General features: G+C 34.7%; 1 protein-coding gene across 1 annotated transcript in view; it reads right to left on the bottom strand.

Annotated features, from left to right (window-relative positions):
- LOC149784772 (uncharacterized) overlaps window positions 1-19,729 on the bottom strand; it is a 160,573-nt gene that overhangs the window by 18,718 nt on the left and 122,126 nt on the right. The window contains exons 16-19 of the mRNA XM_089932789.1: window positions 16,393-16,644; window positions 13,011-13,132; window positions 7,871-8,070; window positions 4,076-4,197 (exon numbers count right to left, since the gene is read on the bottom strand). Of these exons, the coding sequence (XP_089788915.1) occupies window positions 4,076-4,197; window positions 7,871-8,070; window positions 13,011-13,132; window positions 16,393-16,644 (696 nt within the window). The remainder of the gene's footprint in view (window positions 1-4,075; window positions 4,198-7,870; window positions 8,071-13,010; window positions 13,133-16,392; window positions 16,645-19,729) is intronic.

Here is a 19,729-nt window from a genome sequence, read left to right as displayed (position 1 = left end):
CCAGAACACAAGCTCTGCCAATAAGATACAGGATTACCTCATTATCTGCGTGGATGTTGCTGATAATTAAACTCACCCAGCAATTATATAAGCTTACATGCCAAATGTGGTCATATTCTAATCAGAAATATGGCTTATAGATTGTTCACATGCTCAGCCAATAAGAAACTCAAAAGTAAGGTCACTTCATTAATACACACAGATGGTGCCTATAACCAAGGGCATTCAAATTATTGATCCTTTAGGCTTACATATCAAATCTGGTTATAAATTAAGACTACAGAGTTCACAAACAAGTATCAATTGACAGACAGACAGACAGAGAAAAGCCATATATTATACAGTCACTGGTCTTTGGTTATATAAACGAAAACACTGAAAACAAATGGGGAACATTCTGAATAAATAAGTGATTTATTGAAGAAATAATGATAGGATTTAAATTTTCATGCAAGCTTTTTGCACATTCAGTTGATTTTGCATTGCTATCTCTTAAAACGTAGAATGAATCCTACAATGGTACCTCATAAAATAGACCAAAAAACCATTACATAGCAATGTTTAATCAATACTGTAACTTACTAAACTACAACACAGCATCAAAACAGTGTAATCCAGTTTAACACAGGATAAAGTGTACATAATATGAATAATATGCCCAATGAATCTGGAAAATGCTTACTTACAAGATAACTTTTAGCAAGGCCTTTTAAGCCAGGATACTTTTTGACATTTGATTATATTTTCTTGCGCAGTTTTAAAGGGATAAACTTACAGCAAACATGGTTATATACTTTTAGTGATAGTGGCTATATTTGATGTCAAAATGTCATCATTTGCATCAACTTTTAAAGTGATTTATGCTATAAAATTTATCACAGTCTGTGGTTTCTGAAGATGTTGATGTTGTAGGTTTCTGAAGAAAATTCGTTTTAAATATTTTTTAAAGATATGTATTACTGCATCGGCATTTGATGCAAAATCAGGATTATTAATATATGAAATTGAAATCCCTTCCTGAATAACTACTTTGTATAATTTTGTTGGATTCTTTTTTTTTATGAAACATTTATAAAGTTTTTATGTTAATTAACAATTCAGCCATAGTTGATTACAGGTTGCCACTATATATATGTATATATATATATATGTATATATATATATATATATATATATATATATATATATATATATATATATATATATATATATATATAGATAGATAGATAGATAGATAGATAGATAGCAGAGAGTCTGAAACAGACCTTAGATGATTACATGACTGCCATATGAGTCAAAGACTGCTCACAATACTGACATAAAAATCAGACTGCTCACATGACTGACATGAGAGCCAAAGACTGCTTACATGACTGACATAAGAGCCAAAGACTGCTCACATGACTGACATATGAGTCAACGACTGCTCTCATGACTGACATATGAGACAAAGACTGCTCACATGACTGACATAAGAGCCAAAGACTGCTCACAAGACTGACATAAGAGTAAAAGACTGCTCACATGGCTGACATAAGAGCCAAAGATTGCTTACATGAATGACATAAGAGCCAAAGACTGCTCACAGGACTGACATATGAGTCAAAGACTGCTCACAAGACTGATGCTTGAGTCAAAGACTGCTCACATGACTGACACAAGAGCTAAAGACTGCTCACATGACTGACATAAGAGCCAAAGACTGCTCACAAGACTGACACAAGAGCCAAAGTCTGCTCACATGACTGACATAAGAGTAAAAGACTGCTCACACGACTGACTTAAAAGTCAAAGACTGCTCACATGACTGACATAACAGCCAAATGCAAGACCAGTTGTCCATTAAATTTGGATCAGCTGGATGCTTTCCGTTTAAGGTTCTTCCAATGTCTTATTTTGATGGCAGTAGGGTACAATCTGTATAAATTTAAATACTTTTCAAATCGAAATGTTTTCTATAAAATATTTGGTTAAAATGTGTTTGATTCTGTAAAGTATTCATTGAAAGGAATTTACACGTTTACAAATGGTGGCCATATTTCTGGAGATATCATCCTTGGCACGAAATGTTAACACAAGTTTTGTGATCATTAACAAGATATATAAAGAGGAAATGATGAAAGCGTCTTTGAAAACACTGTTTCGTTTATTTGCGAAGTAACATACCGGGAAGAAAAAAGTAGTCTTAAATGTCCAAAATAAATTCTTTAAGGAGGAAAACAGTTTCTCTTGCATGAGGATTTTCAATATCAATATGGAAGAATCACAACAAGAGCTGATAATAATTAAAGGTGCATGAGTCATCGATTTATTAATTTTTGCAATAAGTGTTAATATTTTCAGGTAATGATATTAGTGACACCATATTTTCTAAATGACCTCATCTATCAACCTGGTAGGACCAATTAGGCCCCACTTTTCCATTTGTGGAATGAACACTGACAGAGGCCTTTGTACTTTTTTAACACTAGAATATCTGAAGAAAAATTGGCATCCTTTGTAGACATTTTAAACATCAGATTTGATCAAATGTGTGTCTTTGCAGTTTTTAGGACAGGTCATTTCAAGTTTTTGAAAATACCATTTCCGGTTTTTGAAAATATCTTTAGAAATGGCAGCCATATTTTTTATGGTAGAATGGCATCACTTGCAAAAATATGAAATTTCCTCATTCCAGGATACTTTGTACCAAATTAGGTCAAACTGGTCTGGTGTTTTTGATAAGAAGTTTACTATATCAACTGATGGCAGACAGATTTCACACAGGAAATTGGTTGGGCCATAACACAAACTCATGTGGCCTTAAGAGAAGATGAACTAAAGCGATTAAAGCAATGCCTGCATCCTTGGTGTCAAATTTACTTAAAATCTTTGAAGTAGTTTTGAGATGTTGTTTAAAGTTTTCAAACCATTTATGAATCACAGCCATAACTGATATGCACATGGCAGCATTTTACGAAACATCCTTTCTGCCGGTGTTCTTTTCTGGCTGAAATTCTGTTCTGTGTGTTTTTATGAACAATTTCTGACAACCATATTAAATGTTTAATCTACATTTTTTATATAACTACGCAAGCCTTTTCTACCTGTATTCTTGTAGTAAAATTATTTAAGTGATTTTTGCAAAATGTTTTTCCATTTTAATGTAATGGTAAACATATTTTATTGGGGACAAAATCATTGGTATCAGTTTAAATATTCTTCTAGCTAGAGTATTTTCTATCACATCATATTTGCAGATTTTGAGATGTCAAACATGTGTTTTGTCTTGTAATAGCTTTGAAATTGCAAAGAGAACAGCGTCATTGTAACAATTTATAAGATTCTTCATGTTTGGCCGCTTTTTGTCAAATTTGGTCAAATTCTGTTGAGTCGTGCTTAAGAAGAATGTATTTCCACTTCATTCCAAATCTGATAATGTTTTTAGGTTCATAAGTGTCAGTATTCTTTTCTGTCATTTATTTCTCACCTCAGGGGGACGGGGATGGCATTGTGCCAGCTGGAATTCAGTCTCCATCAATGCTATTCTTGGTATAATTTTACTGATTTTAAAAGTAAATGATTTAGTATTGTTGAAGAGCTACGTAGAAGCCAGCAAACCGTACAATGGGAGGTAACTGCTTTAATTTTACTCCCAGAAACAGATAGAGAGTTATGATCCTTTACATGTCTTCATGCACCTTTTAAGGTCAAAAGACCAGAAGAGCTACATACCAGTATACATGGATTTGGAATTAACAGAAAGTCTGTTCCAGCAGGATTTGAAAATGGCACATTTTATGAAGAGATTACAGTAAATGCATCTATTAGTAAATGGAAGAGAAAAGTCATGGTACAAGATGTACATTATTCACGAAAAGCAAGGTTGTATATATAAATATTGAATAATATATTTGCCAAGTAATTCATTTAAAATTGCGTTTACATGCTTTACCGATTTTCAGTTGAGTTTGATTAAAAAAATATTTATAATGTTTATTTATAGAAAGACAAAAATCTTTTTGAAATGCATATTTAACATTTACATGGAAAATTTGCACAAAAGAAGAAAACTCTAATATTCATATGAACTGACCTTCTCCCCAATCTCACTAAATGACCTCGGCTTAGCAATGATATTTAATTGTTCCATTATTAACAAGATGTGATTTCTATGGGCATGTAGTTCTGGATGCTTATCCTTAGTCCATAAAACATCTGTGAAAAGAAAGAAACTAATTTTACATGCATCCTTCTAATAACATGAACAATAAACTAATATTACATCTATCTGTCAAATAACATGTAAGTTGTGAGACACATTTGAAAATATATTCATTTAAAGCAATTAAGACAGAATTTTGTATTTTTACTACTGCTAAAGGTCACAACCTTCTACCTTCCATGAATTTGTCCTCACATCATGCTCACATGTCTGGGTGTTAAAGTTACTAATAGGCACCCATACAAGGAGAGTCATGTGAAACAGAAGACTTGGACCTAGATCAGTAATCAAATAAACCACTTTTTTGTCTCTACTTGTACACACATCAATCATATTATAATATGACAATTACAATCATAAATGCACCTAGATATGCACACACACTGGCAAACATTTACTTGGTTTTTGCTGATTGCAAATTTACTACAAACAATTCCATATTTGTACTCAAAAGTTGCTGGTGGTTTCATTTATGCCAATACGGTCTTGCATTTCATACACTTTGGTGAAAACTTAACTGTGAACTAACAGTTGCTTTAGGTTCCAGTCGGATTAAAACAAACATTAATTTTGTGTCATTGAAAAATGCATTTCAAACATTCCGAAGTCCCTTTTACATATGGTAGGATGATGTTGCCTTTTGAATATATTCTCCCAGTTGGTCTACTCTTCCTTGTATTGTAATTAGGGCTAGCGTTCAGCCCGTTGGAAAACTTAATTGCCCATTCCAGATAAAGACACCTCTGGAGGGCAGCATTGCCATGATCTATTTCTTGTTTTAAATCTTTTTGGTCAGATGCAACAATTTTGGCTTTATGATGTAATAGTCTGACCAACCCAAGTTTTTGATCTAATGAACAGTGCTAGACAAAGCCAATATACTGGTTGGTATATACAGGTTTATGATAAACCCTAATTTTCAAAGTGCCGTCAATGTTTCTGACTGTGTCCAAGAAAGATACTTTGCTATTTTCTTCCTTTTCAATGGTGAATTTAATATCTAGATCAAAGCTATTAGATGTGCCTTGATACTTCGGATGAGCTTAAACTTGGTCTTCTATGTTCATGAAATAAAGATCAACAAGCCTGGTTTGAATGGTTGTTTTTTAAAGAATAGATTTACATCTATGCTCACAAACAGATGCTGAATAGGGATGGGGCCCGTTAGAACCTGTCGCATATCTGGGACAATCTGTTAACATCGCTCACTGAAAAAGTCCTTAGCATGAGTATGGACTTGTAAGCGATGGTTCCAAGCTGGATTTAACTTGGTATCTGTACATCAGGGTGGCTCCAGCAGTCAATTTCTTGTTTGGCCTTTAAAATGATTTATTAAGTGTATACAAGGGTCTGGTTCATTGGCAAGTGGAACAATATTGCTATCAATGCTAGTGTCACTGGTTAGCTGATCCATCACAGTTGATAAATTCTGCAACTTCATCACCAAAGTCAAATTTCATCACTGACAAGTAATAATTAATATAATCTTGAACAGAAACATCAGAGATGGTTACGTGAGCTTCTGGATAAATACTGCGTTCTGAATTTCATCTCCAGTAAGTAATTGTACTGATACTGCATAAATATGTTGAAGATATTCTAGAATTTTGTAACATGTTCACTGGTATTTGGTATGTGTGCTGGTAGAGTGGAATATTATGTACTAATATTTGTATCATACCTCATCCATGATGAAATGAATAAGATGTGATCCAACCTTGTGCATCGTTAAGACATTCAGTTCTTAAATATATACAACAACTTCAATTTTAAATGTCTCGAAGCTGACTGCTGTGGCTAATATTTCACTGATTACTGGCAATCCATAATGATGCGCAACTATGCAATTTCTGCATCCAAATATCGTTTTCCTCTGCCAGATCAATGTAATTCTTAATAAACACAATTAATATACCAGAGTTTCCTAATCCCCGTTTTCATTGATTTCAGGCTGGCTTCTCGCAATATCGCCTTGCAGCTTTACAACACCTGCTTGAATCTCCATGTTAGCTGTTTTAACGTTTCCAGTTTCATGCTCAAACAACAAAATCTCTGCTGGGTCAAAATCAGCAATAACGTGTAAACTCATTCAAATATGCTTTTGTGGCAAATCTACACCAGCACCAAGTTTGGCTCAGTAACATTGGTAAATACAATTTTTATACTATTAAGCACACTTTCTAATTGACAATTCAAAGATGCATGTGATGTTTGTGAATACTTGAGTGCATGCAATGCTTCAAAAACAAGATGAGTACAAATTTGTCTGTCTAACCAAGTTTGTAATGTCAGAGCTAAATAAAACAGCAGTTTCCATCTGCCGCCATGGGTAAATGATCAAGAACTTTAAGTGGTGGTGCAAGCCCATAGGAGTCAAAATGTAAAAAAGGTTGAGCCGTTATCACGCATGCAACCCAATGACTTCCAGGTCCTGTTGGTGAATCCAGGCTAATATTGCTGGTTTCCTAATGGAGGGGAATCTTGAGTCCAGAATGGTTGGCTCAAAATTCATCGTTCATAAAGACAAGTAGGAAATGATATATTTTCCTCTAGCAAGCAAATTAAGAGTTGCTAATGGTGTGGTCTTTTGCAAATCTTATTGAATATCACAAACCTCAGCCTGAAGGTATTTTACAAGTCATTCTTAATAATCGAAGATCTTCCCTTTTTTATTGCAACCTCTCGCCGCTTTTATAAGAGTCGTCTTAGATGCATATCTGACAGCCCTTAACGTAACTGCTTTTACAACTGCCGAATCTGCAGCTTCTAACAATGGCTGAATTGTTGTGACAAATGAAAATATCCCATGGATCTTCTGTAGTTGAATTACATTTGACTTAAAAAATGTTCAATATCACGGAGTTGTTGTAATGTTTGGCCGGATAAAGCTGATCAAGTTGTGTTTTCATCCATCAAACAGGGACATTTCCAGTTAACTTCATTGGTGAAAGCCTTATTGTAACCCAGTATTAGTTTCATGTCACACTTTTGATTTTTGCAATCTGCTTTGGGCTGAAATCAACCTGAACTTCTTTATAGGACATAATTTTTTGAAAACGTGACAGGTTAAATTACAAACAGTTTTATGAGTTTTCCACAAGTGCATGAACAACTGTGCTCTCGAACAACATAAACTTTTTGGAATAGATTACAGAAATGCGTCTGTAACCAGTTGTGACAGGTGAGCTGTGTCGGGATTTTCAGTGAGTATGGGCCCAAGCACACATTCAGATTACCGACTCACCTTTCGCAAATTTGGTGGAAGAGTGGGTATTCTCTAGTACCCATTTCTTTATTAAAACAACAGTCATATGCTTCTTATCTGGCAAGCTCACTACCTTATTCATCTGTTAAAAATTACTTATAAGTGATTTGGCCTTCAAATCTTTTTTATTTCATGTATTTTTAAATGAGGTGATATTAAGATATATTGATATTAAGTGATACTGGTAGAACCATTCTACCCAGAACACCATACATTTTGTACATGTTCAAGTATGGCTGTCTTACACATGCCAATTTTAATGAGTGTACGTGACAAGTAATTTGAGACATTGAGAATGAACAAATACATAACAAATGTTATCTTCCCCTCACAACTTCATTGGTGAGGGGATAAAAAGGAGACACATACTTTAAACCAGTCAACAAGAAAGCAAGACAAACCGACAAGCTCTGGGGTAAGAATTCCTTTCTCCTTGAAGTCAGACCATTTCTGCGTGATGGAACTATCAGCGGGGCCGTTTGATTGGGTGCCATTGTCCAGGGTACTTTCTGGTAGGTTAGGATGAGCATTAATGAGGAGTTTCAGGGCATCAATCAACCACTTTGGGTCCAAAACAATATTCTCCCGCAATACTTCCATGCTGAAAGATAATAGTATCTGGAATTAGGTAATGACTCTTTTCTATTGGTTAAAAACTGAATCATTTTACATTATTTAAAATGAAGTACTAACTCATTTCTGTTGTAGAAAAATAACAGTATATCACTTGATTTGAAATTAAGTAATGATTAATTTCTTTTTTATAAGATTCATGCTTAAGACAGTAAGCTAGTTAATTTTTGCTCTTTTGTTTCTGCCTTGCATTTTTCTGAAAGAAAATAAATAATAATCAACCATACATACATCCATCCATAATACAGCCATCTAAATATACGTACATACACACATACATACATACACATGTGCATACATTCATACTTATGTATGTACATACATACATACATACATACATAAATACATACTTGAATATAGTTTTCAGTTCTGACAATTGTTTATTTTGGAGCAAGTAACTAAATGTGTGTGATTTTTTCTGATAAATACAAATATTCAAAACTTTAAATGCTTTTTATGCTTTATTGTCTGAGTAAAAATAATTTCAATTCATTGCAGCTACTTTTGAATATACAATTCCATAAAATTATTAAATCACATGTCATACATAAACATGAACTTAATATTCTATCTACGGCAAGCACTTAGTTGTCCTATATGTCCATAATTAGCTGTATCATTGTGCAGAGATTTGATATTTGACCTTTTGACCCCAAAAGTTGAGGCTTCATCCTTAAAACACCTGCAGAGATCCACAAAGTCTGGTCCAGATACTGGTGTAGAACTTATGTACTCATGTCTTTGTGCATAAACCATACTATTCTTGAAGTCAAAGAAACCCATACGTTTGACCTTTTGCCATGAAAATTGTTTATTATAGGTATCATCCTTATGTCAAGAGAAAGTCAAGCACAAAGACTGTTATCTGCAGTATAAAGAACTCAAGTTATTGAGCAGAACAAATTTGCTTTTTCTTTCAGTCACTGTAGCATCTGCCAATTTGACCCCCAAACAGACAGGGTTCATTATTACAAACATGCATATTTCAGGTGCACCATGCATAAGGAGAAGTCTAAGAATTTGTATACTTGTTGGTTATATGGGCATATTGTGGGCTTTTCATTCAAAATGGAGTTCTAATTAACTGCAATTGTAAGCAAAAAGGCCTCTGTATGCTTAGCATTTTGAACTCATTATCAAAATTGGTACATGGAAGCGTCACATATATATATATATATATATATATATATATATATATATATATATATATATATATATATATATATATATATATATATATATATAGTTTCATTGCTTATTACGGGAGGTAGTACACATTAATTTGGGATTGATGGAGAGACCCTTTTCTTGACAGACTGTCTGTCAAAAGGTACATCTTGCCTGGAATGTAGTACACTCAAATGAATATCCCATCTGAAGCTGTTTTGGGAAGAGACCATCACACAGCGACCTCTCATGAGCTGGATACACACATGCAGGGATAAAAACACTACCCTCATTTCCAAACTGTTGATGTGGAGGATATTCTTTTCCTGAGACCCTACACCTTGAAGAATCAGACCCTCCAGCTCTAGGTGAGCAATCCACCCTGAATCTGATACATCAGGGAACTGGTAAGAAGTGAGTTCCAGGGGTGCATGGGTACTTCGGCCAGATGCCAGTCATGATTAGCCCACCAATTTAGATCATGGTGGAATTCCCAAGTCAGAGAATCTGGAGCATTCAAAGGGTCCCTGTGAGGTTTCCAAGCTGCTAAGAGCATAAACTGGAAAGGATGTAAGTGAAGCCCTTTTTACTGCACCCTTTTGGAGAAGGAAATATAGCTCTTACTTTAATTGGGCCTGATTTACCTGGTGAAGTGACCTTTACTAGGGAAGAGTGATCCTGGAATAGAAGCCAGTAACCCTATCTTATGATAGAAAAGATCCAACTATCAACCGGAATTCCCAACCAAACTTGCTAAAAGAGGTTTAGTTCGACACCATCAGGAACCAAAGGATGAGCCATGAACTGCTGGAAAGTGATCAAGTTCCTTGGACTATCCACGCTTTTCATTAGGAAGTGTGTAGCTTTTGTGTGATAATTGTCAAACAATGTCAATGACTAAAATTACTGTAAAATGTGTAAGCACATTGACAAGCTGCTGAAATGGCCAAAAATTTTAATTAGGTAACTGGCATATTAATACATATATACCAAAAATAGTATAAAGCACAAAGCTTACATTTAATCCTGCTAGTCTTTGTCAAACATCTCAGATCTGCAAACCCTAATAAAAACTTCTCAGTAAGACAGTCAATTTTTTTCCCCTAAGTTGGATCAGTTTTCAGAAAGGCATAACAAAATATCATGAACGGCTATTGCAAAGCTGGAAAACATGCATTTAAAGGTCTAGAAATTTGATTCAAGATTGACGTAATGATAGTTAACATTGTGTTGAACTCAAACATTAGTAAAGTTTATTTGAACATTTATTACATCCAGTACAGTTTCATAAACTGAAATTCCAAACCTTACAAAGCTCTTGATATCTCTCAATTTGATGTAAACCTTTAAAACAAAATGTTATGGGCCATGACGATGGCAGTCATATTTCCTGCCATGTGACATACTCAACTCAACACATGTTGTCCACTAAACATAATTGTTGCCATTCCTGACTCCCCCCCCCCCACGAATCTGAATATTTCCCTTGTATTCTTCTGTTCTATTAAATCTTATAAGAGGTTTATTGTCCCTTTCCTCAAGACATGTTGCTTGCTGGATGCCAATTTTAGAAAATAAAATAAGCAGCTTGATTATGCACATGATTTGCATCACAAAACATGCATGGTTTAAAGCATCTGGGTACTTTGCTAAAGTTGGTTTGGCTCCCTGAATAATTCCACTGAATCTAATATTAAAACCTTGGTCTGATTTAAACATGGAGAGACCAGTATCCGAATTTTACTGCAGTCGATCATATTTTCGTAAGGTGTGCTTTTATTCAGTAGGTCAGTATCTTAAGGACCATTTCTGTAAGACTTACAGCAAAATTATAAGGGTTGGCAGATCAGAAGTTTATATAAAAAAAGATAAAAAATACACTAAAAATTGTTAAAATGGACTGAGAATTGAATCAGGTCCTTTACGTATTACCATGAGAAAGTGGGTAAGATTACATGGCTTTAAACTAGAGAGCTATATACTTTTGATAAAAAATGGGATTTAGGACAAAACTACAATATATACAGTGCAGCTCTAAATTAGATAGCTTTTATGCTTTTACTCAAAATGGGATTTGGAACAGAACTCTAAGGTATATAGTACAGCTCTAAATTTTGATCACAAGTTGACAAGCAAAGGGCCGGATTACACATTAAGTACACTAAGCACATGCATAGAGCACCAGAACAAATTTAAATTAACTGTTCATGATAAAATTGAATGAATAATATATGACCAATTTGATCTGAATGTATAAGTATTTTGAATTGGAATGATGGCAACACTGGTATTTTCCCACCTTTTTAGCTTTTCATAGTGTGTTTTTGGGGTTTCACATTTTATTGGAGTGGGGAGCACCATAACATTTTAAATTTTTTGAGCCCTGGAAGGCCTTAATCATGGCACTGGATGTATATAACTCTGAGGTATACAGTAGAGCTCTAAACTGGACAGCTTTTATGCTTTTTCTCATACATGGATTTAGAACTGATGTACAGAACCATTGGGTAATACGACTCTAAATTGTATAGCATGTATGCATTGGTAAAAGAGTTTGAAATAGATGTCTGAACTCTGAGACATAGAGTACAACTATAAATTGATAAGATTTATGCTTTTTCTCAAAAAGATTTGCAGATATATAGATTGGCAGCAACAAAAATATGCTCTTTCTGCAATTACAGTGGATGTATTAAATCTAACCATGTATGGTGTTAAAGGATTCCTTTCTTAAGGTCCATTGTGACATCACAACATATCTTGTGAGGTTTTAAGTTACAAAACTCGTTAAGGATGTTCTGTTGATGTTATAGGATTAAATTCTTCAATCAGAGCACTTGAGTACATGAATGGTGTTTAAAATAATCAATGCACTGTGGAGATCTGCTAACCCTAACAAAACCTATTCTGTAAGACGTTCTGTATTTCTCCACAAGTCAGATCAATTTTCAGCTATATTTGAAACATTAAGTGTAATTTGATGCAGCCAAGGTAAACAATATGTTCAACTAAAAAAGCTTTTAAAATACAATTTGACCATAGCTACGTCCAGTATATTTTCTAAATCTGCAGTTCCAAACCCCATGAAGCTCAGTGGTTTTTTCCTAGGTCTCTCATCCTCATGTAATCAGTTTTGTTATGTAAATTTCACATGGCAGAGACAATTCTATCTCCTGCCATATGGCATACTCAAGGCAGCATAGCATGATGCCCAATATACATAAGTGTTGACCTTCCTGCACGTTTTCCCATGAAATTGGAATATTCCTTTTACAAGTCTGTGCTGATTGTTTGAATCTTTTTCTGTAAGTCCAATTGTCCCTTTCACTTACAATATATTTTCATTAAATTCCAAATCTTGAAAAATGCTATAAGCAACAGTTTGATCATACAAACATTTTGTATGACATTTTGTATGAAAAACATGGAGCGATGAAATGCTTCTTAGATATTCCTATAAATTAAACTTGGTACCCTGGCAAACACCACATAAAATCGAATAAAATCCAAATACAGATTAAATCCAAACAAGAAAATATCAGATTACATAACAATTTTACTTTCATATAATTTTCCATTTTTCATCAAGTCCATAGGTCAAGGGTAATTTTAGTAACTGTACAGGTCAGCAGGTTTGATACTTGCAACTTGTCAACACAGCACCTGCAACATTGAAACTACCATCATAACATAAAAGTATAATACAATTCTACAAGACTGTTACCTTTCTTATAATCTCACCTGAAGTAGATGATTGTTCCTGTTTCATGCAGATATTTAAGAAACAGATCCAATTCTTCACCGTCTTTTATTTGTACAGTTCCTTCCTTGTTTAACTCTTCCACAGTACTGCGAGAAATCACCTGCAATTACAAGTTGTCAAAGCTCTTAATGTGACTAATTTTACTGAATTTATGAATAGTTTCTTTTTTATCTGCTTTAAACTGCCATTATGGCATGTAATCTAATTTGATCTTGCCAATATTCAAATAGATAAAGGTATCTTATTTTGACCTTGCCAATAATTGTGAAGACATAGATATCCAAAATTTTACCTAGCCAATATTCAAGTTGATTTTCTTATTCAACCTTGCCTATATCCAAGTGAGATTACAGCTTGCTTGATCACTTTGCTTTATCACTTCAATAATTTGTTCTGCAACAACTGTATGCGTACACTGCAGGTTACATAAATGACCTTGCCAATACCTACGTGAACTTACAACATGGCCTGATAACCTAACTCATGTAAGCAATAACATGGCAGTTGTTGTTGTTGTTCTCGGGTTTAATGCCATTTTTGAGCACATGATAGGCTATACATTGCGGCCAGTATAATTGGTAGAGGAAGAACCATGGAAAACCCAAGGAAGAACCACAGACCCACGAGAAGCTACTGGCAGGCTTTCCCACGTACCCATGCTAGACAATCCTTGGACTCAAATCCACGCAGACAGAGGTGAGATGGCAGTGATCCAGAACGGTGAGCGTTTTAGACCACTCGGCCACCCGGGGCCCCATAACATGGCAGAAAGCATAGTTAATTCACAGAAATTTTAATTATTCATGCATTGAAACCATAGAGTGGAAAGAGAGCTTGCACCACTTAGCTGCTGATCAAAACATGTTGCTTCACATTTGAAGGTTTTTTTTTTTTTTTTAAATATACTTGCGTCTTCTGTAAGACAGAAATTGAATAGCCAACACATGACAAACAGCAGTGGCAAATTACATTTATTAAAATGCATAGTTTGCTCTATGAGTTGATGGATATCATAATGTTGGATGCATGATTCGGTTCCCAAGACCTGTAGTTTTTATGTCTTTTGACACTGAATGAAATTTTCATGTACATTTCTGACAGAAAATACTGATAAGTTGTTTGACAAAACAAATTTTTTTTTTAAAGTTTAAAATGTCATATCGAATTTCTTGGAATGAAACAACTACAAAATATGCAATGAACATTGAGCCTTGTGTTTTCCCTGCCCCATGGAAACCTGGCCCCTTGTTTGGTAAATACCCCATGTTGATATCACCATTAATTCCTGCCAGTAGTCTTTGGCAAATACTCCATTTATGAGTAGCAACAAGCCTGCTGCCAAGGGATACACATTTGAGGTCAGATTGGCACCAGTATCATTTAAGACCAACTATTTATGACTATTACCAGTCGTCTTCTGGTGAAATGCAAGGTCAAACCGACTTTCTATTTAGGAGTAGCAATACCATGATTTTCAAGATGGATTCCATGGTGCCCATATTGAGTGTTAGAGTGACACCATTTTTATTTTGATGCAATAAGACATCATAAAATGTTGATACGACTTTCCATCTAGGAGGAGCAACAATAATAATATTCTTTAGATGGGTACTGGGGACCATTCTGGATGTCAGATCGGCACAATATTCACTCAAGACCAACTAGATTCCATACAAAGTCTACCACAGAAACCCTTGTTGATATCATTTTTCATTTAGATGGACATAATTAGTCATAACAAGATTTTCAAGATGGTCACTCTGACGGTCATATTTGATATAGTATCAGCATGACTTTCCATTATGAACAACAATATATCACAATTCAAAAGGATCTGAAATAATCACACTTTTTACATGATGTTCTCATAATGGCTTTCCAGGCAACACCATTTTCATTTTGGACAAAAGCTAGATATCATATGAAGTTTTCTTTTGAAAACTCCATATTGATATGACTTTGTATATATAGAAGTAGTGACAAGATTTTCAAAACGAAAGTTTTGCTGGTTATATCCTATGTCACATCAACACAATTTTCATTCAGGACCAACTAGACTTAGTAATTCTAAGTGAAAACTGTTTCACTAATGTGATCATAACTACCATTCAGGAATACCGTTAAGAAGATGTTCAATATGTCCACTGTCTGGCTAAGTGCCAACAATTTCATGTAGGGACAATCTTCTGGTGATAACCTGATGGTGACATGAACATCCACTTAGCCATTGTTATAATATTTTCAGGATGTGGGCTGTCGTGGACATAATGAATGTCCAATTAGTAGCATTTTCACCTGTGGCCAACTAAACCATGGGATGAATATTTAAGTATAACCTCTGTTTAGTTTAGGAATTTTGATAATTTGTGCATATGGATGATATATAATATGTCATTCCAGAAGAACTTCTAGCATATAATGTGGAGAGCTAAGACTTAAAGTGCATAATGTCCAAGAATAGATTATCAAAAATTTGGAGTTGGGTCATGCTTAAATGGAGGTAAAAACAACTGATGAAACATGAATTATATGATGTGTTAAGAGGCAGCAAAGAATCTATAATACCCTAAATCTTAAAATGAAACAAAAAATAAATGCCGAAAGAGCTTATCTTGTTTACATGTTTCAACAATGTCTGAAGAAGGCATCTGGTTTAACATTTCAGACACAGACACACATCTCAACACAACGAAAAAGTTGAAGACAAATTATTGTAAGTTTCTGAATATACAGTATGAATAAAATAATGTTACATTCATTTGGCCTATATATGAGGATAACATGACAGCTGCATATGTTTCAGTTAAAAAATGTAATTAATAGAGAAAATAATGGAACTGGGATACTATTAACTAAGATCAGCAATCAGCTATTTAGAAAAATCTGCTAATCAATTGACATTAGGAAAACCATGCTCATTTCAAACCAATTTGAAATTATGAATGCTTGACAGAATAGTGATCATATATATCCAAAGATTGTGCTGGACATTTTAATGTATGCACGCACAAGGGTGGACACCTACTTCTAAAAATACTTATCCATTCAGCCAAAACAAAATTTCATTAACCTAAGAGTTGTCACTTCTCTGATAAAACTGGCAAGATATTTGTTGTTGTTGTTGGTGATAACGAAGTAACAGCTTTAGAGAAGCTGATGTTATGGACGGATTATCTCTAATAAGGTTTATGTTTCAAGATTTTAAAGCCACTTGCCACACTGGACTAATGGGATACAAATTACACTGATTCAAAATTATATTACAGTTGTCTTGAACAATATGACAATTCAAAATCATTCATTAAGGAAATATAATCCAAGGGTTTCATATAAATGGTAACCATGCATTTAAATGTATACCTTCTTTCCAGCATCCCTGAGCCTTATCAGCTGATGTTCCAAGAGAAACCACCGAGTGGGTATCTCCTCTCCCCAGTAGGGCTGCTGAGAGGCCACATCAACAATTTTCCTCTTCAACTTCTCTAATGTTCTGTCAACAACTGAGTTGTCAATGGCAAAGTCCTTATCAACCAAGTGAATGATGGCTGGTTTGTCTCTTAGATAAGATCGGAGTTTCCTTAAGTATTTCTGACCACGTTTACGACAATAATACTAGAAATATAAGACAATTCACATTAAGTATGAGACAATAAATCTCCTTTATAAGAATGGCAGGTAGCATTACATATAATGCATTTATACAATGATAAGCTTGTGAATGGTGAATAGACATTTGTCCAAATATTTCTAAATGTTGTCTGATGATAAAAACATGCATTACTTTTGGACAATTTTGTTGTTTACCCTACAAGCTACCAAAAATGTCTCACTCATTTCCTAACACTGATATTTCTTAATTATAATAATAACATGTTTCTGCGTCAACATGCTTTAATAATACACTGAACTTGATTGATTTAGTCTCAACATTTTGTGTGGGTGGTTGTTCTGTTAGTCCTCTCACATAAGACCCATAAAGTTCGAGGCTAAATTCACTACCATGGCCATTCAGCATGGACCAGATATCATGGATAAAAATCAAGAATACTTTCTCATACAATGTCATGATACATGTATAAATATGTAGATGAAGACAAATTTTATTTAGAGGTGGACATGCATTAAATAATAACAAAAACATTAGCTTATGGGAACGATTTTACCTAATATCAACAATTTTGTATGAATTAAGTGAAATAATTGGACAGACATATATACAAACATAAATTTTTTAGATAGTTATAAACATTGTTTCTATGCTGAAAATAAAATACACCCTTCTAATCCAGCCCTGTAAATCAAATGTTCTATTAAACAAATCAATGCAGATAAATCAATTTACTCTAAACTTATAAACAGTATTCAAAAATATATATGTACAATGTTTGGTCAGTACATAATTATTATACCCAGCCCCACTTCCCAGTCCCTACCTCCCCAATCATGATTATAAATCAATTAAATTACAATTAGATGCAGTGTTAAAATATCATGCATAATGGTTGGACAAGACACTTAAGATGCTTTCACTTCCACTCCCAATTTATAATTTATGTTAAAACATTAAATGTAGACAATTGTTTTTATGCAAACATATTTAACCATAAACTGCCTTTCATATGCACTGCACTTTTTGCCAATTTGAAAGCCAGAAGTATAATCTTGGGTTTAAGTTATGTTCGAGGCACTAGGCAGGCTGCATTCTTTGCCTCTATCAATGGTACCATTTTTACTGACTTGCTGGTCTCAAGCCAGTCTTTATTTTCCATCATGTCTTTACAAACTGTGGTGATAGCTGACTCATACTTGACTGAACTCAGTGCATTCGAGACTTCATCAGCATTCCCTTGAAGGCCTTCTTGTGGCACAATCTGTATTCCATTTAAGGCCTTCTTGTGGCATAATCTGCTCAGTGGGCTGAGAACTGCAATTGTCTTTCATGTTAAATATATTCATTTGAAGTAGGCCTTCATGTCTGGACTCATCTAGCTTACAGGCTACACTCAGAGTCTGTTGTTAAGTGAGTGGTTGGTGTCATAGTCTGCAATGTGATAGGTGTACATGTGAAGTTCACAGGAAATGTTATGTCTCCTGGCAATAAGCAGGTCAAGTTGATACAAATGACTGGACTTTGTGTGGCGCCACAACATCTTATGTCAATCTTTCCCCTTCCCCCCAATTTGCTGGTGATGCAAAACTGCTTGTGAGTGCAAAATTCAAGTAACCTTAAGCCATTTTCATTAATCATGCTGACACCACTATCCAAGAAATAATGAACATGATCAGTGGTCTGATTCAACTCTTGCAATAAAGTCACCAAAGAGAATAAGCTTCTTGCCTGTGGTGCACACTCAATGATGTCAGGTAAAATATAACATAAGCAGTCCCTGTCTTCTGTGAATATGTACAAGGTTGGAGCATAGGAACTGATGCCTAACAAAGCTTCCAACTAAGACAAGTGAAGGGAGATCATACACTCAGATATTGCTATTAGTTTCTTGAACTTCTTCATCAACGCATTATTGCCTGCAAAATTCTTGCCATCTTCAGTGTTTGTTAGCCCTCATTTCAAGTCAGCATAAGATGTAGTTGGTTACACACACTGAACCTGTTTCAGCTAGTCTTGTTTCCTGGAAAGCTGTGATACTGATATTCAGTTCATGCAGCTTGCTGTAAATCAAGTGCTATCTTGGGGATATCATCTATCACTTGCAGGTCATCAGCCATCACAGGACACACAGTCCTGATGTTCCAGCTTCAGAGCTGAGAACGTTCCACCTCTTTTGGCTGGGTACACTCTTGACATCCGCTTGTCAAGAAGAAACTCTCAACATCCTGCACAAAATGAGGCACTCATCCCGAGGTAAGCCAGTACCTTACAGGCTATAGGCTACCCAGCTTTGTGGCAGGCGATAACTGGATGCTGAGATGGTGCTGGCATTAATAAAAATTTTTCCCAAAAAATTGCCAACCTCAATATTTTGTCACCAATTTTCAAAGAAAGTCAACATTTTCATAGTACAGTACTACCCATTTATCTCAATATCACTGTTACCAAGGTAATATTGTCGACTTAAGTGGATGTAGAGATGAGTGGAGAAGGGTATCACAAATCAAATTTCACATACAAGTGAAATTTATAAGAGGTGACCTGACATCAGTGAGTAGGCTTTACACTGAGAGAAAATAAAAATTGAAATTTTGATTAATTGAAGACAAAACTAACCTGATTACACATGTGTATTGGCAACTTAATATTGTGTAGAAGTATCCATAATGCATAAAGTACTGTACATTTATATTAAAACAATCCATAAATTCTAGTATAGATGACATCAGGGCTGGCTTTAGGCCGATTTGGCCCAATCGGGCCCGCGCTCATAGTGGCCCTGTGCGTTAGTAATTTTTGTAATTATATCTATAGAGAGATAAAGTAATTTTAAAGTTATAGAAGAAATTTTAAGTTCAATATCATATAAAACTTTAAAAAGTTTAAGGTTTATTTCCTAATGCCATGCGAACAGGGGTCCCCACACATAAATCAAGGGGCTCCTGACAAAATGATCCAAAATCGATCCCACGTTTGCTAAGGCTGTTCCTGGATTACATGTTAAAAAGTGTAAATATCATTCACGTTAGAAAGCACAAATAACTCACATGTAAAAAAAGGCTACAAAGTGGATGAGGCTATTAATAG

Source organism: Sinohyriopsis cumingii, chromosome 14 (assembly GCF_028554795.1).
Source record: "Sinohyriopsis cumingii isolate HCF-2022 chromosome 14, ASM2855479v2, whole genome shotgun sequence".
In the NCBI taxonomy this organism is placed as follows: Eukaryota; Metazoa; Mollusca; class Bivalvia; order Unionida; family Unionidae; genus Sinohyriopsis; species Sinohyriopsis cumingii.
This window is presented reverse-complemented; position numbering and strand designations above follow the sequence as displayed.